We start from the raw sequence: 23,853 nt of genomic DNA on the forward strand, positions 1-23,853 counted from the left end.
TCCAGCAGGAGGAAGCTAATCCCATCGAGCTTGAGGTTTAATGGCTCTCTGCTTTCATTCATAAACCTCAAGAATATTCCCTGTGTTTCAAATGTTTGTGACTGAAAGCAGCTACCCTTTCTAAACAAATCAAGAATTTATTTTTAATACTCAACGGCAGACCTATAAATAGCTACTTTTCTGGTCGCCAGTACCCTGGAAGAAGAAGAAGAAGAAGGAGAAGGAGAAGGAGAAGGAGAAGGAGAAGGAGAAGGAGAAGGAGAAGGAGAAGGAGAAGGAGAAGGAGAAGGAGAAGGAGAAGGAGAAGGAGAAGAGTAGTTTGGATTTGATACCCCGCCTTTCACTCCCTTTAATGAGTCTCAAAGCGGCTAACATTCTCCTTTCCCTTCCTCCCCCACAACAAACACTCTGTGAGGTGAGTGAAGCTGAGAGACTTCAGAGAAGTGTGACTGGTCCAAGGTCACCCAGCAGCTGCATGTGGAGGAGCAGAGACGCGAACCCAGTTCCCCAGATTACGAGTCTATCGCTCCTAACCACTACACCACAAGGTCTGGGCAGTGAGGTGAAGGGGTTTTTCTAAATTGGGAGAAAGTTTGTCATGGAGACATCCTTCATATCATACACTCTTAAATTATATCCCCATAGTACAGAGGGGACATACTGGCTGCAGCTGAAGGGATAACATAAGAAAGGCTAGAGATTCCCTATCCCCGATTTAAATATATTAAAAACCAGATGATTAAGACATTTGAATTTTCTCAAAGCCCCAGTACATCTTTGAAACATTTTAGAAATAGCAGATAATGATGATGATGATGAAATAACATTAAACAAAAACAAAACATCTCACAAATCAATGGTCGATCTTGCAAGCTCACATAGGCTCCCCAAAATGCGTATTGTAACTTAAGTAAACCAAACGTTATCCATTTTGATACTTGCTATGCATTAAACAGCATGAGCCTCACTCTCCAATAAGTATGACAGTTAATAGACACAAAGCAACAACAGGGCTGGCCACAGAGTAGATTCACAAGATAAGATGTGAACAAGCATCCATTTGCTCAGAAGCCTCATGCTCCCTATAATAGCCATCTATTATGGCAGCTGCTACCAGCACCCGAGAACCTTCTTCCATCCTCTCGGTATCAGCGCCACCCCTTGCTCCCTCTCTTCTGCTAGAAGCCAGGCTCTCCTGAAGGAAGAGTGGGTTGTGGGAGTGGTGCTTAGAAGGCTGTGGGAGGAGCAGGACAATCGTCGTGTATCATCTGAACCTATATTTACCCACTAAAAATAGGAAAGTAGAAAAGAGATCCCACCTTGCAGGCTGAGTGTTTTCAGTCTGAATTCCATGCCATAAAGGATGACAAAACAGTGAGATGGATCTGGCCGGAAAGAGGGATCCTCCTGATACCGGTCAAAGTCTCGAGAGTTTCTTCCCAGACGAATCTCTTGGATTTCACGAATATCAACTGTAAGAGAAGAAAAGAAGGGAAAGGGATAAATTATAATGAGGCAAGATTAGGGTGCTTTAAGAAGGCGCCTGTGGTGTAGTATCATGCACAGTACAGTATCATGTACTGTGTTAGCTAATATGCAATCTCTCAATATGGCTTCATCCTGGATTGCAATGATAGTCTAGACCTCTGTCATTAAGAACATAAGAACAGCCCAATTGTATCACGCCAACAGTCTACCTCAGTGGTTGTCAACCAGTGTGCCGTGGCACCCTGGGGTGCCTTGAATGGTCAGGGGTGCCCCTGGCTACACTGACCTCTGTCCCTCTTTCTTTCCTTCCTTCCTTCCTTCCTTCCTTCCTTCCTTCCTTCCTTCCTTCCTTCCTCTGATGCCCTCTCACGTCTCTGCCTCCCAAAGGCTTGCACAGCTGTTTATTGCAGCAGCCCTGGCTATAAGCTCCACGGGTGAACAGTGCCTCTGGGAGGCACCTCTCTTTGGGGTACAGAGGGACCGGGGATGGCAACCAGGGCTGTCCTGGTGCCCCCCCCCCCAGGTTGCCCAGAATTGTCAACTTTTTTTTTTTTCTGCAGAGGAGCCCAGTGCAACAAACCAGCCCGAGGCGCGCTCTGGGCGGGCCTCTATTGTCGCCTCAGTGGCAACAGAGGAACCCAAAGTGATGGTGGCAGCAGAGCAAGGCCGGGACTGGGAGCCCTGGGGTGGGCAGCCAGTGAGCAAGCAGAGCCCACAACAGTCAAGCACGCGGCGGCGGCGGCAACTGAGCAAAGCCAGGTGCCTCATGTAAGCAGCGTACGTGCACTGGGCAGGCCCACCAATCCCAGGCGCGCAGGAGGCCGGAGCCGGCCGGCTGCCTCAGCACCCACAGCAGAAAAGCCTGCGGCGCTCCGAGGGGCTCTGCTCCACTCAGCAGTGGCTGTCGGCTGGCCTGGCTCTCTTCAGTCCCCGGACTCCAAATCTCAGCCCTGGACTCTTGGCCTGGGGCCCCTGAGAGCTCGGCACCCGGGTGCCCCGGACCCCTAGCGCCTATGGGTAAGACGGCCCTGACGGCAACAACTGCTGCCCAGAGGACTCCCAAGGGACTCTAAAAGCTTGAAAACCTTTGGTCTACTTAGTTCAGCATCCTGTTCTCATACTGCCTACAGGAAGCCCACAAGCAGCACTCTCCCCAGTTTTGATTCCCAGCAACTGGTACTCAGAGGCATACCGCCTCTAACAGTAGAAGAAAAACAAAGCCACTATGGCTAATAGCCATTGATATCCTCCCTGAATTTGTCTAATCCCTTTTTTAAACTATCCAAGTTTTTGGCCATCACTACGTTATGTGTGGCAGTGGTTGGTGGGGCAAGTGACAGCAGGGTGGCACACCCGGCTTCTCAACAATGAGTGCCACTGCCACTTACTGATGGGGCGAGGCACTTAGCATGGTGGGGGCCCATCGGATGATGATCCAACCACTATGCCCACACCACAGTGAGTTCCTGGCATCACCTGTTTCTCCGTCTGCAATAATAAAGTCACAGTCACGTAAGAGATAGAGAAAGGAGGCACCGTAGCCAAAACAGTCGCAAACCAAGACAACCTGTTGTATGGATAGGGTGGCTAGTTGCAAAGGAGGACAGGGTTTAAGACAGAGAATTTCAGCAGGTGTAGCTTGCGTGACAAAAGCATACCTGCCAAAATCCACTTATTAAAGCAACAATCATCCTGCCCCTTTTGCACCTGGCCATTCAAGGTGCAGGCACAGGCTAACATCTGCTTGTATATCTTCAAAAGCCTTCTCCGGCTTAAAGACGTAGTTTTTTTATTATTTTATGGAATAAATTCGTGGAATTTATTAAAGCAAAACACCTTGCCAGTTTCACACTGGTCACTTCAAGCCCTTCCTGCATTCTAAGCAATTCTAGATTGCTCTGTGGGTCCACCTGGGACCACTAGAGGCCACTGTGACGCATCACAACCTGGTAGCAAATACAGTGGTACCTCAGGTTAAGTACTTAATTCGTTCCGGAGGTCCGTTCTTAACCTGAAACTGTTCTTTAGCTAGTGGGGCCTCCTGCTGCTGCCGTGCTGCTGGGCCCCGATTTCTGTTCTTATCCTGAAGCAAAATTCTTAACCTGAAGCACTATTTCTGGGTTAGCGGAGTGTGTAACCTGAAGCGTATGTAACCTGAAATGTATGTAACCCGAGGTACCACTGTAATGTCTTTCCACAAAGGGAAAATGCAGTCAAGCAGACAGTAGGGGTTGGAAAGGTTTAACCTCGCCTGGGCCGGTTCACTCCAGCGGAGATCCTTCCATGGGCTGGAGTGCGCGTACACACCCACGATTTCCAACGTCTGTGTCGACGCAATTTCCAGCACCGCAGAAGCAAGTTCCCATGCTGTGCTGCGCCAGTTTAGTGCAGCACGCAGGGACTCGCCAAGCAGGCAGCTTGGTTCAGGGGCGGCTCGTGGGCCGGTTAAATGACCCCCATGGGCTGCTTGTGGTTGCCAACCCCCTTCTTAGAGGCTCCGTGGGAGCAAATGTGAATGGATGTTTTTCTTTGGACTGCAAAAGCAAGCTGCATGCCAGTGGCGGGTGAAGTCATATGCAAAAGTGGGTGGGGCATACGGCCATACTACCCTGAACACACCCAATCTCGTCTGATCTCGGAAGCTAAGCAGGGTCAGGCCTGGTTATTACTTGGATGGGAGACCACCTGGGAATACCGGGTGCAAAAAAAAACAAGAAAAAAGTGGGTGGGGCGATGGATGTGGCTCTTACCTTTGTACCCACAAGTCAGATGTTTCTACATTCCCACCCGCCATGCACATCTCTCCATTCTCCACAAAGATAAGCAAGAGGCATGATCACTGTTCAAGAGGCATGATCACTGTTCAAGGCGCATTCCAGACAGGCAAATGAAATTGAGCAGTAAAGGGCGTGGCCTGGGAGCAGTGGTGGCGGGGGGGGGGGGCTGATAGGGAGACAGACAGGGAGATGGGGACTAGGTGGAGCCAGAGCCAAGGTATATGCAGTGACACCTAATTCGTGTTTTTTCCCATTTGAGACGACAGAGGAAGAAGCTGGCAAATACTGCCCCCCCCCACTGGTTGTAGGTAAAACCCCAAAGGCACACTCCTCCACTGTCTCCTGAGACAGACGGATGCCAACATTGTAAGGCAAGTAACTGAAGTTAATGCACCACTCTCCATGTTTTGTTCCAGCCCTTGCAAAAGGGTTCCATTTGCTGCTCTTGAAAAGTATACATTTATAACCAATGAGACCACAGGCTTGCCTAAATGCGGATCTAAGGTGGGGATCTTGTACAAACTGGGCAAAACAGCTGCACTCACCCACTTTGCTTTGTTATATGCTTTATGCAAAGATACACACACACACACACACACACACACACACACACACACGATCCAGTCAAACATCAGGATAAATTAAGCAGCTTTTATCGGTTGTTAAAAATCCAACAACTGTAAATTCCCTTCCCTCCTTCCTTCTTTCTCATAGGAACATTTTCTCCGCCATCTTTTCAGTCCTTGCTTCCAGGGATTTTCGCACACAGAGTGTCTCAGATAGAGCTGGATGACAGAAAACTGAAACCACAAACTGCCCTGGAGGCTTCTATACAACAGGCCTCCCACTCTCTCCTGTCCCTCACAGCTGCTCTGTCCCATGGTAATCATCAGGCAGGTTTCAAAACCCATCTACTGGCCATAGAACTGGTTGGACGCCCACTTCAGAGAGAGAAAAACCTTCCTTATTCAACCAGCTTTTCCCACACCCCTTTCTCCTTTTCCAACCATCCTTTTCCTTAGTGCCTTCTGCTACCTAGCAACTGTCTCCTAGCATCTGTTGCGGTGACTCTCCACACACCCATTTTGTCATCCCTAGCCCTGAATCCCCAAACTCGAGGACCTTGAGGAGCAGGCAGGGCCCCCTGAGCCCAAGGATTGCCTTGAGGGGCTTTGCAGGTTGGTGCCTGATGATAAAGTCCTGGAACTCTTGGAGGAAAGCTGGAGTGGTCCTTGAGAGCTTTGGTCCAGGCCAAAGAGCAACAGCACGGTATGCGTTTAAAGGACCTGAGTCATCAGTCTTCTCATGAGGGCTGGGCAATATCTGGTTTACAATAGCACAATATATCCGCCAGCTAAACATTGTGATATCTCAATATATCACGATGTCTGAAATAAGGCTGGAGCTTATAATAATCTGGGGAAAATATTGGGGGGGAATTAAAAAATCTAAATTTGATGTGTATAATTAAATGAAAATTTACTCAGTGATAGCATGCTTAACTATACCATTAAATATTTCGGGAGAATATATTACTGTTCTGTTAAGGGCTTTATATACCCATAGCAACACCTTGAACTTGGTCCTGTAACAAATTGGGAACTGGTGTAGTTCAGTGTTAAAAAGTCAGGTAGACCATCTAGGTGCCACTTGCCAACTGAAAACTAAGTTACAGATGGCCATTCAACCTCTGCTTAAAAACCTCCAAGGAATGAGTATACCACCTACCAAGGGAGTCCTTTCTCATCACTTGAAGCCATTCATTTAGGTCCTTCTCCCTCCAGAGCAGGAGAAAACATGCTACCTCCATCTTCCATGTGACACCCATCAGATATTTGAAGGTGCTACCCTATCTCCTCTCAATCTCCTCTTTTCCAGGCTAAACACACCCAGCTCCTTCAACCATTCCTCATAAGGCTGGGTTTCCAGAGCCTTGATTATCTTGGTTGCCCTCCAGCTTGTTAATATCCTTCTTAAATTGTAGACATATCATGCTTAGCCTGATATCAACCTGATATTGTGCTGGGTCTCTACTCTGCCTAGCAAGAGGCAAGGTGTGTGCCTTAAACCTGCATAACAGAAGCAAGAGAAAAGCCATGTGGATCTTATCTTTTGCTGATCTGAATCTCCCTGCTTTGGCAGGGAAGCTTATTTTTATGCGGACTCTGTCTCTAGCAAGAGGCATGGGGCTCACACCTTGGGATTGTGCAGGCAGAAAGCAGCTTTTACTGCAAAGTAAAGCCCTTTACTCTGCAGCCTACCGGGCAGGCAGGGGCTTATGCCTTGCAGATGGGCAGGCAGAAAATGGCTACTTACTCTGAAGTAAAGGCTTTACTTTGTAGTAAAGTGCTGCTTCCTGCCTGCCGGGTTTGCAAGGCTGAAAAAATATGAAACCTTTATCGTGGTTCATACCGAGAAGAGACAAAGTATTGATATATCGCCCGCCCCTACTCATGAGTAAGGAGTCTATTCATGAGTCAGCCCTGATGCTCCTTCACTGCCAGCAGCTGTGGTTAGGCTGCAGTTTAGGAGGCCAGAGTATTTAAGACCTTCCCCTTGAGCTTCTCAGCTGTTGTGATAGGCCATTAAACACCTTTTTGTTGCTGGCAGGAACACAGGTCTCTGGCTCCTCCTTCTTTGGCACTTCGTCCCTGATTCTAGTTTCCCTGCCTTGCTGTGTTGTCTGGCCTTGCCTGGCTTCCTTTCTTCTGTATCATGTTTGGGACCTAGACTGATTCTCTGTGCTACACCTCATTTTGTTTGAACTATACTGCATATGCAACCCTGCCTTCATTGGCGAATACTTATATATTCTAAAACTCGAGCTTGATATCTTCCCAACAATTAATTTTCCTAGTCACTGTGATCTAGTACCAATGATCCTATTTACTCTATGGCTGGGCACACAGATCCAATTTTTCCATGTGTGCTTTTGGAAATGTTTGTCCCTACATATGCACTTTCAATTAGTTCCCCATCCTCAGCCATGGGCAGTATCCACAGTGTGTGTTCTTGTTCCTTCCCCATAATTTGCATTCCTCATCCTCCCTGATTTCCAGAAATCTGAGGTCCATCATGGGCTTGCATGCAGGCATTTCTTTACCTGTGTGTGTGGCTATCTTATATACATCTGCACAAAACAGTGGGTTTTAAAAAGTGTGTGTCATGCCTGGGACCACGGTTAGACCACCCATCTTGAGTTTCAGAAACTTGAGGTTTCAAGTTTTGGACATGTGTGCAGATTTTTGTTTAGTTGGGCATGTAGCCAGTTTTATTTTTGAGATAAAAGTTTTCAGATATAGCAGACTTGCACAAAATAGTGCGTTATTTCCCACCGCCCCTTTTAAAGTCCTATGTGTTGCAGACACAAGATTTACCCACCCTGGAAGAATGGCAGATGAAGGTGATTGACTACATGGAATTGGCAGAAATGACTGGCAGAATCCGAGACCAGGGAGAAGAGTCGGTGAAAGAAGACTGGAAGAAATTTAAAGACTATTTACAGAAACATTGTAAAATTAATGAATGTTAGAAGGATGTTGGATAGAAACTAAGCGGTTTCCAGCTGTAATGCTTTAAGAGATATGAAGAGAGAAAAAAGGTTTCACAAATGGGTAAAAGTTTAATGGTAAGGATTTGCTGAACTAACAAATCGAACTGGAATACAAAGAAGGGAGGTATGAGGAGGTCCGAGGAAATAAGTGTATGGAAGTTATGTTATTGAAAATTAAGGTGTGTTTTTAATTTTTTTTTTATTTTGTATGTCTATTTTTCTTTTTTCTGTTATATCTTAAAAACTTTCAATAAATATATTTTTTTTAAAAAGTCCTATGTGTTGCATCCTATTCCTGTTTCTGTTTCATGAAGTCTCACCAGCAGCCTGAGGAACACCTCACCAATGGAGGCAGGGGGTGTCATGATAGATGGCATCCTGCAAAATGTCACCACATATCTGTAAAACATCAACAACAACCCCCATACACAATGCACTTTTGGATGTCTACCATTGGGTAACATGCAATTTCATATTGGATCTCCTCCCCCTCCCCCACTGCATTGTACGCAAAAAAATCCAAATTAAATGGGGGGGGGGAGAGAGAAAGAGAGCAGGCTGCCACTTGGGTGAGGACATCATGTGAACAAACAAAAAATATGCACATATAGGACGTACAGAGGTAGCTCTGGTTACGAACTTAATTCGTTCCGGAGGTCCGTTCTTAAGCTGAAACCATTCTTAACCTTAACTTTAGCTAATGGGGCCTCCCACTGCCGCCATGCCGCCGGCGCGTGATTTCTGTTCTCATCCTGAGGTAAAGTTCTTAACCCGAGGTACTACTTCCGGGTTAGCGGAGTCTGTAACCTGAAGCGTATGTAACCTGAGGTGCCACTGTGTACTGAATCCACTTTAAACTGCTGTGTGTGCACAGCCTATGTCACATGCTCACGTTTTACCTCACTCGCTTGCCATGTGTGGTAAAATGTAATGTGCACCCACCCCAAGCTGACTGTGCTATGTTTCCTCAGACCAGACAGAGGGGAAAGCATAGGGAAGGTTTAATGGTAATGCAGAAGAAGAGGCAGAGGCAGGAAGGAGACAGGAACAGGAAGCTTATGAAACAGTGTCCTGCTTTGCTGTGGAACAAGCTAACCATCTTTCCCTTCTCACAGAGCAATTCCATTTCCCCTCAGTCTTTCCAAACTTTCAGAGATCCGCAGCCTCTCCACCACCTGGAATGAGGCCATAAGCTGGTCCTAGTTCTGCTTCATAAAGTCTCACGAAACAGAAATACACCTGTTTCTTATAGGCTCAAAGGGATACATTCCCCTAGACGCGTATGCACACACAGTGTTGTAACTACGGTATGTAGGAAACATTTACTGTTCTGCATTTATCCAGCTGTGTTTCCAAGGCTATGTATTCTAAAATCTAGTATTAGGTATAATAAGCATGCACTTTTGCTTCTCAGGCCTGCAAACGACTTGAGGGGAGGAAAAAGAAAAATAATTGGGGTGTGGGGGGGAAGGAATAATGGAAGGGAACAGCAGAATTCAAAGACTGGTGAGGACAACAGCATCTGGTGACAACAAAGATGATTACTGAAGCTCACATAGGTGTAAAAAAAAAGATCAAGTAGAGGAGAGACCATTTATGCTGCCCTCTCACTACTAACAGAGGTTCACGGGATCTTGTTTAACAAAACAAACACACAGAGTCAGGTCAATATCCTTCCTGGAAAATGACTGTGAAAACCCTCAGTGGAATCAATTAATGACATATGTGACTCACAGTTTTCCAGGCACAAGACATTTCCAAGCAGAACAGAGTAAAAACCCTTTTGCAGACACCCAGGTGTAATGGAACCCCTACTGAAAAAATACAAAACTGTGGTTTTTTCATCCACAACCTATCATATAAGCATATTTCAACCGGTCAGGCATTGTTTGCTCGTGTTTGTTTTACTTTTGAATGTGCCTTTAGAAGTAGAAACAGCTTTGGCAAAGACACCAGGCAGGTATGTTTACCCATGAGCTAACTCTACAGTCAAGCCTAAAGAAGAGATGGAGAAGGGAAGAAGTGAGATGAGGCTACCATCTTTCTGAAGCTAAGCAGGTCCAGATCTGGATGGTAGACTTCCTGGGAGCCAAATTTATATTGTGGCTTCAGGACAATTCATGAGAAGTGATTCATAAAGGAGAATAATAATAATAATAATAATAATAATAATAATAATAATAATAATAATAATAACAACAACAACAACAACAATCACTTCCTTGGATTCTATAATGGAAGGAAGGCAGGGTATAAATATAAGAAAATAAATATGTCAATTTTGATATATTAACTTATCCAGGGTGTTGACATATCTTTAAAGAACTTGCCATTGTGATTAATTTAACACAAGACTTAAGTTTATTCTGCGCCTTCCTTTTCAATAACACAATGAGTCCAACCTGTTAGGCCCAGCACCAAAAGGAATGTTTTGCTTCCCAATGCACACAAAAGTATAGCAAACAAGATTTAGAACTACAAATATCAGAATGTGGAAGGAAGTGGAACTTGTAAAAAAAATGAATAAAACAATGTATTGTGCTTTGATGGGTACATATTAATATACATTTGAGCTGGATTAAATCTGAAATTTGCTGTTGGGCTGACACTCCTATGCTAGCCACACGAGGGTTACTGCCAGCTCTGAGCCCATATGTCCTTATGACTTTCAGCAGGTGCGTGGAGCCCTTAACAAGATGGATAGGGTGTCCGATAGACTTAACCTTACCATGACTTTTTTTTCATTCAAATACTGAGAAAAGCAAAATGAAGCCCCCTCCCCATAAATCCACACATCCTCTGATCCCTGGAGTGAGTCGAAAACTGCCATCACAAATTGCAGGAGTCAGTCTTCCTGCCCCTCATGTCCTCAGCTACAGCTTTAGATGAAAAATGCAATAGGGATTTAGGAAGCTGCTGGGAAAACGGGCACACTGAACCATTTCCTCAAGTCCTTTGGGTAAAACCAATGTGTTTTACTTCCAAAAACTCTGAAAGGGAGCTGGGCAGGCTGCAGTAAGGTTACAGAGGCCAATGATATCCAGACACTCAGCTGAACTCAAGCTCCCGTGGCCCAATTCAAGCAAACCAAAGCTGGCCAGTTCCCTCTGAGAGCTTTGGTGGAATGCCAGGCACACCATAAGGGATTGATGAAGTGGCTGCACTGATCTCTAAGGAATTGGAGATGGCTGGGTGATAGAAGTAGTGCCAGAAAACTTCCAGCATATGACTCCCCTTTCTGATCCAACCTTTAAACAAAGCTGAAATCCTGCCAACTGGCTGTTCAAAAGCAGGTGATGGGGTCTGAATCCAGCCCCCCTCCCCTTTGTTCCACACCACCCACTCCTCATTCCCCTGCAATATGTAATACTTTTTCAACAGGCTATATGCACAGAGTCTCATGGAACACATAAAACTCAACACTAAGCGTCAATATATAAAACAAGCCATTCTAGGGACCATCACTACTCCATGATTACTAATGCATTTTTGAAATTCTCATTTAATTAGAATCAGAGTCTGAGGACTGCAACTTCCAATTCCAAAAGTCTGCGAGATGGGGAATTGCCTGAGAGGCATGGACAACCATATTATTTTAAGCATTACATCTTTACATTAAATTTTAAGTCTTATACAGGGACAATGGATGCAATTGTACGTCCTTTTCTGTTTTGGAACATCAGGACATTGAAAAAGACGTATACACAAACACACACACACAGCCACCAGAGTGCTATTTTCTTCCCAGTCTTCCACATCTGTGTAGACAACTATAATGTGTTTCAGTGATAAACTAGCTCAGATAGAGAAGTTAGAAAGACAGAGAAAAATAAGACTGAGGGCAGGCAGACTGTCTCAAAGAAAAAGGTGGCATAAGAAAAAACAAAATGGAGTAGCAGTCAACTAAGTTTTACTTAGAATAGAGCCATTTAAATTAATGCACGTGACTAAGTGAGGCCCTCAGCAAAAATAGGTTCCCTACCCCTAACAAACAGCACAACATTATTGACACAGGGTATCCCCTTCTCTTGTCACCTGTCCCACCCAGTTCTTAGATTAGCCTTTTGGTATTTGAATGGCACAAGATCGGGCACAAATGTTCAGCAGAAATAGAAGCCACTTCCCTTGCACCTTGCCTCAGTAAGTGCAGAGTGCACCCCTTCACTGCCACCCTTGTGGTTCAAGCTTCCTTCCCACCCCCTTCATTTACCAGCAGGAAAGGCACGTCTGCGTGTCAAACAAAGAAGCGAAGAATGGCTCTGCGGAAGCCACTACAGAATCAGATCAGCTACTCCCCCTCTGGTACACCAGGTGGTTTTTACCGCTCAACTCCACGTGCCTGGAAAGTTTGCTCATCCTCAAAGAAAAAAAAAGCCCTCAGGACCATTAATTTTCTCAGCCAAGAACATGGGCAGGCAAACTAAGGGCCGGGGGCCAGATCCGGCCCAAACACCTTCTAAATCCGGCCCGCGGACGGTCCAGGAATCAGCATGATTTTACCTGAGTAGAATGTGTCCTTTTATTTAAAATGCATCTCAGGGTTATTTGTGGGGCATAGGAATTTGTTCATTTCCCCCCCCCCAAAAAAAATATAGTCCGGCCCCCCACAAGGTTTGAGGGACAGTGGACCGGCCCCCTGCTGAAAAAGTTTGCTGACCCCTGGCCAAGAACAACCAGGTTCCTCGGGCTGCCAGCTTGCAACCCAGAGAATAATCTGTCACTTTCAAAATACACAGGTCAGGTGAGAGACCCCTTTAGAGAAAGGGTCCTAGCTCAATGGTGGAGCATCTACTTTGCACCAGGTAGGGTTGGGAGAGCATTCCATCTGAAACCATGAAGAATTGCTACAGTTAGTGGCTAAAATACTAGGCTACATAATGGGTCATTGGTCTGACTCAATATAAGACAGGTTCCTAAGGTATCAGCCAACCCCAGCTTCTCCCAACCATATCATCTTGTTCTTTCTTCCACCATCACTCCTCATTGCACAGGTGGGATGGAAGGCTGCTCCCTGGGATAGCTCAACTGGTAGAGCATGAGGCATTTAACCTCAGGGTCATGGGTTTAAGCCCCATGTCGGGCAACAGTTTCCCTCGTGGTCCCTTCCAACTCAACAATTCTATGATTCGACTATGATTCTGTTAGGAAGGTAAGAAAGGCAGTGGAAAGAACCAGGTGAGGAATCACAGCTAGTTTATTCCTCACACAAAAACAAACATCTCTAGGTTGTAAGCGGTCATGAGGGCCACCTGTCAGGGATGCTTTAGCCGAGATTCCTGGATGACACTTGGGGTCCCTTCCAACTCTATGATTCTATTATCCCAAACAGTCAAATTTCCTGCATTAAAAGCAGAACCTCGAATAACATCCAAAATGAGATGCAACTGCCTTTCTCAGAAGAATACCCACATTTACGCCTTCTAAGTGAAGGTTCAAGCAGCCCCAACATGGAAGAAACACCTCAGCTTCCTGATATACCCATAGAATGACAACATGATAAGTGCTAGAGAACAGCAACATATAAAATTATCAGTTTTACTAGCCTGGGGTATCGGGACATGTATTCCTAGTGCATATTACAGTGGCACAGGTAACATACCCATAAGGGTTGTAATCCAGTTAAAGAACCCTTGCAGCCAAGACACACAAATTATTGTTTGTAGGATTTATGCAGATTGTTTTAATCTGCTTGCTTGAACGATCTTGGTTTGGGGCTTGCCCTGCGTTTTGTTTTTGCTTTTACAAAGCTGTCAGGAAATTCTTTGTTCAGTTCTTGGGCTGTGCAGAGGGTAACCTGTAGGAGGATGAATTGTGCCGGGCAGCGGTGGGGAAGAGAGGCGTCACAGGAGGGAAAACGGAAATCTGTGCTCAGTTGGGAGGAATATTTTCTCTAATAGAAGGCAAAGCAGCCCACGCATTCACCACACACAAACCCCCAAAGCAGGAAAACTGTACTTTTAAAGGATGGGAAAGAAAATAAAGCTCATATTGTCAGTAACTACCTGGACTTTACCAGAACAGAGCAGTTACTGTTGACCTCTTTCTGGGGTGCCTTAGGGAACGAGACAAAATCCCTCGCTCAAATCAATCTGAGTGAGAAACTGGGGACATCTGGGGTGAAGTGAAAGATTTACCAAAACTGCACCAGTTCACCTTTTTTTTTTTCACCATCACTACCCCCACCTCCTTGGTTCTGGTGTTGCTCCCGAGAGTCCTGGTGGCAGGCAGCTGGCAAGGTTTTCTTCCCAGCAGGAAAGTATTACGCTTGCCCTTCATAACAATGCTATGCTATGAAGCCAATTAAGAGTAAGGGCAATGCTTCTTGAAATGGGAAAATAAAATGCCACCAGGACTCCTGGGAGGGCCACCATTTCAACTCATCTCTCAACCACTCTAGGAAGCACAGGAGGTGGAAATTCAGGATTTGCTGAGGAAGTGGGGGGAGAAATGAGAACGTTCGTCCTGTACATGAAGAGGGTGTGTGTGTACAAAATACTGAAGGAAGCTACTTCTGAATAAGCAAAAAAATAAACGTTTTTTTTTTAAGAACTCTGCCCTAATTTCACCTAAATTCTCCCTTCCAATTGTTGCATGAGCTTCTGTGCTGGATTCTACTTAATACTCCTTGCGCTGCAACCCTTTCCTTCTGTCCAGGTCTAGCACACTGGATCCACAAATTTAAGATTGCGACAAAACAAATGCAAGCCTTCCCGACTATTCCCAACCTGCGTAGCGTCATGCAAGTCACAAATAAACACTGAACACCTCGGCCAACACCAGCCACCCTCCTGAAGGTAAACAGGAAGCCCTTCCAGAGTGGAACTCCTCTTCAGTCTCCAGGCTTTACAGCACACCCACTTGTCTCGAGTACAGCGCTGCTCTTGTTCCAGCAAACAATGATTACTTTAGCCAGGGCCAGAGGTTACCAATCCCACGCACTGGGGTTTGGTTACATAAACATTCATTCTCCCTTGTCAATGCAATCATAGTTGGGTGGAATGAGACTTGAGCAGCTGGAGCAAGATGGCTGGCACGAAGGAGAACGCAGTAGCCCGGGGGTGGTAATTTGTTCCTGTGGTCCACAGACGAAGCGGGATGTACATCGGCCTCGACAGGCAACAGATGGACCCACTGCAGAGGTCTAGATATGTAGAACCAAGAGATGGGTGCACAGTGAAGGCCACGCTGCAATATTATACATCCGTATTATTCTCTCAGGAAGGAATGGGTGAATATTCATTTTCGGTTTCTCTCCCATTTTCCATCTTAAATTATCCATATTTCTACATCAGCTCTCTCAACTGTAGGCAGTGACTTTTAGGTGTGTCTGATATGCGTGTGACCACGCATGCACGCATCACACTGAACCCAGAAGCAACCCAAAAATGTCTCAAAAATGTAACAAAAGGGGGCAGGGCAGGGCAGAACAGGGTATTTGCAGGCTTTTTAAATGGTGTTTCAAATATATGTGATTTCACTTAAATGCACAGTGCCTTGGAACGTAACCCCCACGCAAATTGGGAGTTGCCTGTAAAATATAAAATAAATGAACCTCATGAAAATTGGCAACACTGTGTGTGAATTTCTTACTATGTATATTTTTATGGTCTGCCTAATATCCACATTTACCCTAATAGAATGCATTTTTGTATGTTATTTTCACTAATATATGTATGCTTTACCATAGCATATGATTTTTTTTTTAGCACATGACTTGGCAGGAAAACTTCACTGTGAAATGCAGATCACTGGGAATTTTGAAGGATAGATGTGTTTCAGCTCACATATTGTTTCAAAAATGAGAATTTAGTAAAGCTCGCCTTTAAATGTAGAGTGCGTCGAATTTCTCCCTACCCCTACTTTCAATTTACACTTTGGAGTCCACATTCATGGCTTCAGAGGCATCATGGTATAATGGGAATTTCAGTAGGTAATTACCAAGCCAAAGTCTTAACTTTTCACTTCTCTCATCCATTCCTCCCCCCAATTTCTGCCTTAAACATTCCTTTTGTTATTGCCAATTAGTGCGGCAATGAGATTTACACAAATCCTGCTTTTAAGGGAATAAGCAGTCACCCAGTTGCTCATTGCAGCAGGGGCTGTTGTGCCTAGCCAACATCCAACTCTGGGGATAATCTCCTTAGCACTACCCCCAAAAATATCACAGTTACATTCAGTAATATGGTACTGAACAGGCTTTGTCTCTGCAAATTATTAGAGTTGGCTTCTTTTAGAATGTTTTCTTCAATTACTCCTAACTTAACTATGGCTGGTGCTTCGGTTTTGTTTCAGTCAAGATGATGATCTTGACAAAGTTTCCCAATATTAAAAACGATTACCTTATAATCAATAGGGAAGCATTTCCCTGGCCATTTGGTAAAGTCCTGAAAACTTCCATATTTTCAACAGAAATATTTCAAAGGGAAACTTCAGCAATTAAGATGAAGAGCTGGATTTCATTTGAAAGTTTGACACAATCAGTCTTGGATCCAATAGAAACTGGGGGTGGCTAGCCCACAACAGAACATGTCTTTCTTTTTAGAGGTTTATGTACACTATTCAGTTTTCTTTGCCAATTCAATTGAGAGTAGTCACACTGACTTCTTTTATCTTTTACTCCTTTTATAATATCTCACCTTCATTTGTGCTCTGTGGCCTGCATTTTCTACCTCATTCTGTAAAAATAATTTAAATCCCCTAGTATTTTGCCTACTGAGGTTTACCATCTCATGCAACTGAGGAACTGAGCTCAGACCCACAGAAGCTGATGCACCAATTAATTTGCTAGTCTTAAAATGGCAAGATATTTTTTGCTGTTTTTGCTTAGCAATTTTGGGTAGCATCTAAGCCCAGTCATGACAAGAATCTGCCCTTCAGTTGTGATGCTTATGAACAGTTCTCTTTTTCTTCCTTGTTTCAAATACTTTTTACACAACAAACCTTGGGTGAGAGTTGATAGAATACTGTTTGAAGATTCAGGAGGAATAGAATTGTCCTGGCTTTAACTGACTTTAATAATAATAATAATACCAGTAACACTCCCCATTCCTGTAGGGATGTATCGAAGCCCTTTATCATCTGCTAGTGACTAATCTGGCCTCAGTCATGAGAATTACCACAGAACCACAAACCCCACCCAGCTGTCGGCCAAATACTCTCCAGGCCAGTGGAATGAGCCACAAGCTGATAAAGGATGCTATGTAAATGATTTTGCGATTCCAGTCAGCAGAAAGCAGCCAATTTCTTCCTCAGCATGAATTAAAAGACTGCCTGGATTAGACCATCTGGGTACCAAAACTCTTCAGTTGCAATTCTTCATCATGTACTTTTACTTACACACACACACTCAAACCCAAAAGTGGAGCAATAACCAGGACAGGATGTAGCATGACAAGCAAGAATATGCACACTATTTAAGGTACATTAGGACACAGATCCTATATAAAAATAGCTGGTACATACATGCCCTCCAATTAGACTGCAGAAGCCAAGGCAAAAAATAAATAAATGTTTAAGTCCATCCAGTAATATTTGCCTGCAGTACTTTTGTATGGTTGCTTCCCACCCACTCCAAAAAGAACCATTTGCTATCTATACTAGCTCTGCCACTTCCTGAAAGTGGCCCTTTCCCCATCTCACTCCAACAATGAGGATGTATCATGACGTGAGTCTTGGGTATCAACAGCCATCTTGGAAATTCAAACACGCAATGCAACATAATGTCAACGTTTCCAAAAACCCAGTGCCATTTGGGCTCTCCAGTTCCCACAAGTTTGTTTTTCGCTCTTTCATATGCAACCCTCTGAATATGAACCATGGCAGATCCTTGCATTTAAAAGCAGCTTCAAGGGGGCAAATGTAGAGAGGGTGTTATATTGACCTACACCGTTCTCCAGGTCTAAATCACTCCACAAAGCTGGCATGAGCCCCACAGCAATTAACTAACTACCGTAACTATCAATGCAGGCACAATGCAGTTATTTCTATTGTTTCTGTGGGTGCAGAGAACTTATAGCAACTTGGAAGCAGGAAAGCATAAAAGGGTTAACCCTCCCCTTCCCAATGCCACTATCCTGATCCGAATAAGGTTTTTTTTAGTGAGTGAACAAATCAATGGAAGGATAAGAGGACTAGCCATGTTAGGCTGCTGCAGCAAAACCTGGTCTTAGTCTTATAACAACTTAAAGACTTCCTTCCCCGGGACAGCTGCCCAGTGAGGATCCGTAATCAATGTGTTCTGACATTCCGCCCACGAGCTGTAGTGTGGTGATGGAGGTTAAGCCGAATTGTCTTCCACCATCTGGCTGACCATGCACAGCTCTCTGGAGTACAGAGAGCAATGTGGTGAGCCACCACCAACAAGGCTTTTCTTCAAAAAAGACAAAACTGAGTGCTATTTCAAGTCCTAGGATGAATTAAAGACAAGTTGCAGCATGTAAGGAGTTGCGGAGGGAATAGACCCATTGGTAGAAGGCCCTTAGCTAGAAGGGGGCAACCTTGTTTAATTTTTTCAAACCTTCCACACTTGCTCCTCTTGCATATTTAAAAATGACATGGAAAAATAAAGCAGTCCCACGCTTGGAAAAAAAGAAAAGAAAAGGTTTCATTTTAAGAACAGACTTTCAGAACGGTTCGTAAACCAAGGTACCACTGTATATGCAGAGTAATGGGGGGGGAATGTTTCCAAATGGGAAAAAATGCAAAAAGCACAATTGAACCAATTCCATTGGAAATAGTCACAAATAACCTTTCCTCATTCCCCAGGGAGACTGCTTTGGACCCCTATTATGACTAAGGATCTGGGGGAACCAACCATAACCCCAATGCAGCCTGAAATGCCCCCTCTTATTGATTTCTTCCCTCTTCCAACCTACCCCAATAACTCCTCTGATAATATCCCAAGCCCTGCCTTGATCCCTGATTCTTCCCCTTCACCCCCTGGACCTCAAGTGGCAGCAGTCACAGCAGAAAGTCCAGAATTGCCACACGAGTTTCTGTTAGGTTGTCAGAAGCCTCTGTGAACAAGGTTCTCCTTGAGTCTCCAGAATTCCCCTGCTCTAGCTCTGGCTCAGAGTCCAGCATCCCCACTAGGTGTGGTCATGAACACACAGTAATCATTGATTTGGTATGTTAATTAACACGTGTTGTGGTGATAGAAAGCCATGGTCTTTATACAGGCCCAAAGTGACAGAATTACGCTTCCTGGTAAACTGGAATTCCCCTTGGAAGTTTCCTTACTGAAAAATGGCCACTTTCAAATCAACAGCAGAGTCTCTTGGGTGATTTGACCCCTTCCCCACAGGTTTCTGAACGCTGCCTTTTTTTGAAGTGAGATTTTTGTTGGTTCATTATTTTTGCACAGAGAATGGCCTGTTCTGGCCAATTACAGTGGTACCTTGGGTTAAGTACTTAGTTCATTCCGGAGGTCCGTTCTTAACCTGAAACTGTTCTTAACCTGAAGCACCATTTTAGCTAATGGGGCCTCCTGCTGCCGCTGTGCCGCCAGAGCACAATTTCTGTTCTCATCCTGAAGCAAAGTTCTTAACCCGAGGTAATATTTCTGAGTTAGCAGAGTCTGTAACCTGAAGCGTATGTAACTCGAGGTACCACTGTATGTCAAGAAGGCAGGGACCGTTGGGGAGCTGTTGCATATATCATGTTGTAAGACGAACAGGTAGAGAAACCCTTGATGTGATGACTGACAATATTAGGCCCCTGAAAGAGTGTTGCTTGAGCAGATACAGGTACAGAGCTGGTGTCTGGGTTTGTGGCAAGCTTTGGTCCCTGTTTTTGGATCTCTCTCATGTAGCATGTTGCTGCTGGAGAATAATTCTTTTATAAGAGGCCTGTCATAAGCAACAATATACCTACAGCCCAAGTCCTGTGAATGGGATTGCCCAAATCATTCATGATACAGTGGAATATTTTTAGCTGGGAGCTGTAGATGACAACAGATGAAACTGTATCACAGGGCTTGGCTATATATAACAGATCTTGTAGTATATTCTGGATGGAAGTGAGAAGCATGTACAGCAGTCAGGGGCATCTGGTGTAAGGTGGTGCAGAAGTGGCCACAAAGTGAGTCTGACCCAAAACTGCACCAGCACTGCTGGTGCTTTCTCCTTGTACAATGGGATCTCTAGTTGCAAACATGATTCATTCTAGGGTGCCGTTTGCACCCCAAAAGTCTGCAACTAGAGCGGTGCTTCTGCACAAGCGCAATAGAGCGCTTCTGCACATGTACGAAGCACGCAGAACATTTCTGCGCATGCAGCAAAACGCGGAAGTATATACTTCTGGGTTTGCTGCATTCGCAAGCTGAAAAGACGCAACACGAACCTAACACAACAAGAGGTATGGCTGTACTTGCATTGATTCTGATGCCAACAAAGAATGGAATTTCGCTTCTACAATCCAATAACATTTAAAAAACCACTATAATTTTTGATGTTTTATCTGTTTATGATGGTCATACATCAGGTGTTGTTGTTTTTTCTAGTGACATAATTTAGGATTTGGATGCACGGTAATCTATCAGGCCCTTAAAATATAAATGTATTTTGCACCACCAGAAATCACACAAAATACATTGTGGGGCATTGAAGGAAAAAAAGGCCGCTAATAAGCTGAGCATACCATTTGTTGTTTCTGAAAAATCATTTCCGTTCAAAGCTTGCCATGCCGGCAGAATAATTTGCTGAAAGGAAGTCTCATGCGATCACCCTAGTATGTCATCCTATCTGAACTGCTGCTTTGGGAGCCAGATTATTTTATTCAAAGAGCAGCTAAGCAAGATATATGGGCTCATAATGCTCCCTGCTTCTCCCATCAATTTCAGAGCCACGTCAATAAGCTTGAATTGCTGTCTGCTAATTACGCTGTTATCTATTCTACTTCTTATTTTAAATATCAGCTTCAAACTGGAACCGTGTAGACCAGCTGAGAAAATCTAATTGATTGAAAATATGCATCTTGTTTATTTTCTGACCAAGAAATCTGTTTGCAGACAAAGTGAGCCATCTCCCCTAGTGTGATCGGTTTTGTTTTGTATTTAGATTTTTGAAATAGGATGCATTCTTGAGAAAATAACCTACAACTGTAGGTGGGTTGATGCACACCATGCAACCAGTTGTTTAATTGTGCATTTAACATCAAAGGAGCAGAATACACAAAATACTATTTCCCAAGAGATGCATGCAGCAACATACTACCACTGAAATGCTTATGGTAGCAAACAACCTCACCAGGTCCAAGACAGAGCTGGATAAATTCAGGGAGTGGGAAATAAGTTCCTCTCCAGTTGTCTCTGTTGTGGCCTATTTAGCCAAGACATTTTAGCCACTTGCCACCTACTACCACAACAAAACAACACAATGAAACAAAATACAGTGGTGCCCCGCAAGACGAATGCCTCGCAAGACGGAAAACCCGCTAGACGAAAGGGCAGTGGCGTAGTGTGGGTGGTGCAGGGGGGCCGGCCGCACCGGGCGCAACATCTGGGGGTTAGGGGGCGCAAATTACTTGCCTTGCACTGGGTGCTGACAACCCATGCTACGCCACTGCGAAAGGGTTTTCCGTTTTGGAGGTGCTTCGCAAAACGAATTTCCTATGGGCTTGCTTCGCAAGACGACAATGCCTTGCAAGTTCCTGCGGGGTTTTTTCCTTCCCCCCCTTTTTCTAAGCCGCTAAGCAGCTTATCATCTGATCCGATCAGCAGATAAGCTGCTAAAAGCCGCTAATCCGCTAATCCGTCAATGGGCTTGCTTCGCAAGTCGAAAAAAACGCTAGACGAAGAGAATCACAGAACGGATTCTTTTCGTCTTGCGAGGCACCACTGTAACAGTAACAAAATAACCACCATCTGTCAGAACAGGACTCGGGCTAAATATTTTTTTTTTGCAACCCAAATCTGACTTTCCTTTTATGCAATGACCACACCTTGAGCCATTCTCCTCTTCCTCAACCCCAAATGCTAGAAGAAAAATTCAGAGTAGGAAAGGGAGGAGAGAAGCTGCATCTGCCCCCACAAACTCTCTCACACCAGCAAATCTTCTTAACAGTGTAACCTGGTATAATTCTCTGAGCCGGATGCAACACTAACCAAATATGAGAAAGGTGTCTCAGAGGACAAAGATCAATTGATAATGAGAAACTGACATAGCTCTTCCCCCTCGGCATCCAAGACGTTAAAGAGCTGCAGTTGGGGGTGGGCAGCAATGGGGGATGAGAAAATGAAGGATCAAAAGCTGTTCTTTAAAAAGCAGTGCTGCTGTTTGAACCACAAACAGCGTCTTGGCTCAAACTAAAGTCTGGATATATCACAGGCATAAACTGTGCACTCTCATACTGGCAAGGAAATTGTGTGGCACAATATACTGGTAATGTGGATAGGTATCTGCATCTAAACTAAATTAGTAATGCAAAGATGGAAAGGCCATACATCTACATTCAGATTGCTAGGAAAAAGCCCAAAGGACCGCCCCGTCCCCCATAAGCACAGAGCTTTTTTTTCTACATCTTCTGCCTTGGATCCTAGTGCCTAAATTTTAAAATATGTCCAATTGTTATATCTACTTTGAATGAGTAAATTTGTGATTTAAGAAGAAGCTGCTGGTGTTTTCTTTTTGAAAAAAAGGAAATAAAGTTGAGCATTTAACAAATAATCACATCCATTGTGCGCATAAACAGCAGAGAGTTGCATGCCATGAAGCCAAGATGATTGCTTTTTCCTGGACCAGCTTTCAGTTCACAAGGAGCTCCTTTAGGTGGAGAGAAATACCTTTGCTACCAAGTACAGTACGTTTCCCCTCCCAAGCTGCAATGCAACGCACTGCCTAACAATTCATTTGGTCCTTCTATACAAGTTTAAAAAGCTATTGGGAAGATTTGATACATTTGACAAAGATTGCATTAATGCAGAAGTATGTGCACATACTATGGGACACGGGTGGGCTGGGATACGGGTGGCGCTGTGGCTTAAAACCACAAAGCCTAGGGCTTGCTGATCAGAAGGTCGGCGGTTCGTATCCCCGCGACGGGGTGAGCCCCCGTTGCTCGGTCCAAGCTCCTACCAACCTAGCAGTTCGAAAGCACCTCAAAGTGCAAGTAGATAAATAGGTACCACTCTGGTGGGAAGGTAAACAGTGTTTCCGTGCACTGCTCTAGTTCACCAGAAGCGGCTTAGTCATGCTGGCCACATGACCCAGAAGCTGTACGCCGGCTCCCTCGGCCAGTAAAGCGAGATGAGCGCCGCAACCCCAGAGTCGGCCACGACTGGAATTAATGGTCAGGGGTCTCTTTACCTTTATGTGCACATACAAAAGCGAAGGTCCATCCAGCATTAAGAACTGTTGAGTCCCACTGATTTAAATGGGAGAGTTCAGACTGATTTAAATGGGAGAGTTCAGACTTGAATCTCACCCCTTTAAAAACAGTGGATTTTTTTATCTGTGCTTAGTTTTGCCTATACATATACATTATTCTCTCTTTGCGTGTTTATTTCACTTGACACCTTTTAGCTGCTGTGATACTGTGGTCAGTTTAAAAGAACTAACAATAAACGATGAGCAACCGTAGATGAGTCTTACTGTTCCTGCCCCACCACAAAGAGATTTCACTTCAGTTTTCAGCAATCTCCCTCTATTTACAGGAGACTCAGCATAGACAAGTGGAAGCTTTCATACAATACACAATTAATTTAGAGAGTCTACAGCCACGAGATGTGATGACAGCTGCTAGCTTTACGTATTTTAAAATGGAGGTTTAAGATAAATTCATGACGGATTGGACTACCAATAGTTACTAGTCATGATGTGGCCAAATGGAACTTCTGTGTTCAGAGACCAGAGTGCCCTTGAATACCACTTGATAGGAGGCAACTGTGAGAGTCAAATTTTGCCTTAACACCCTGCCTATAGGTTTCCCAGAAGAATCTACAGTAGACCCTCGGGTTACGTCACTCTCGAGTAATGTAAACTTCGGGTTGCGAAAGCAGCAAACCCAGAAGTATTTTTCCAGGTTTCGCCGCTCGCACAT

General features: G+C 44.5%; 1 protein-coding gene across 3 annotated transcripts in view; it reads right to left on the minus strand.

Moving 5' to 3' along the window:
• PLCG1 (phospholipase C gamma 1) overlaps positions 1-23,853 on the minus strand; it is a 108,023-nt gene that overhangs the window by 66,421 nt on the left and 17,749 nt on the right. For all 3 annotated transcript variants that reach the window (XM_083507917.1, XM_083507916.1, XM_083507915.1), the window contains exon 2: positions 1,320-1,472. In XM_083507917.1, the coding sequence (XP_083364043.1) occupies positions 1,320-1,472 (153 nt within the window). The remainder of the gene's footprint in view (positions 1-1,319; positions 1,473-23,853) is intronic.

This window comes from Podarcis liolepis (assembly GCF_965112155.1).
Source record: "Podarcis liolepis genome assembly, chromosome: 6".
Lineage (NCBI taxonomy): Eukaryota > Metazoa > Chordata > Lepidosauria > Squamata > Lacertidae > Podarcis > Podarcis liolepis.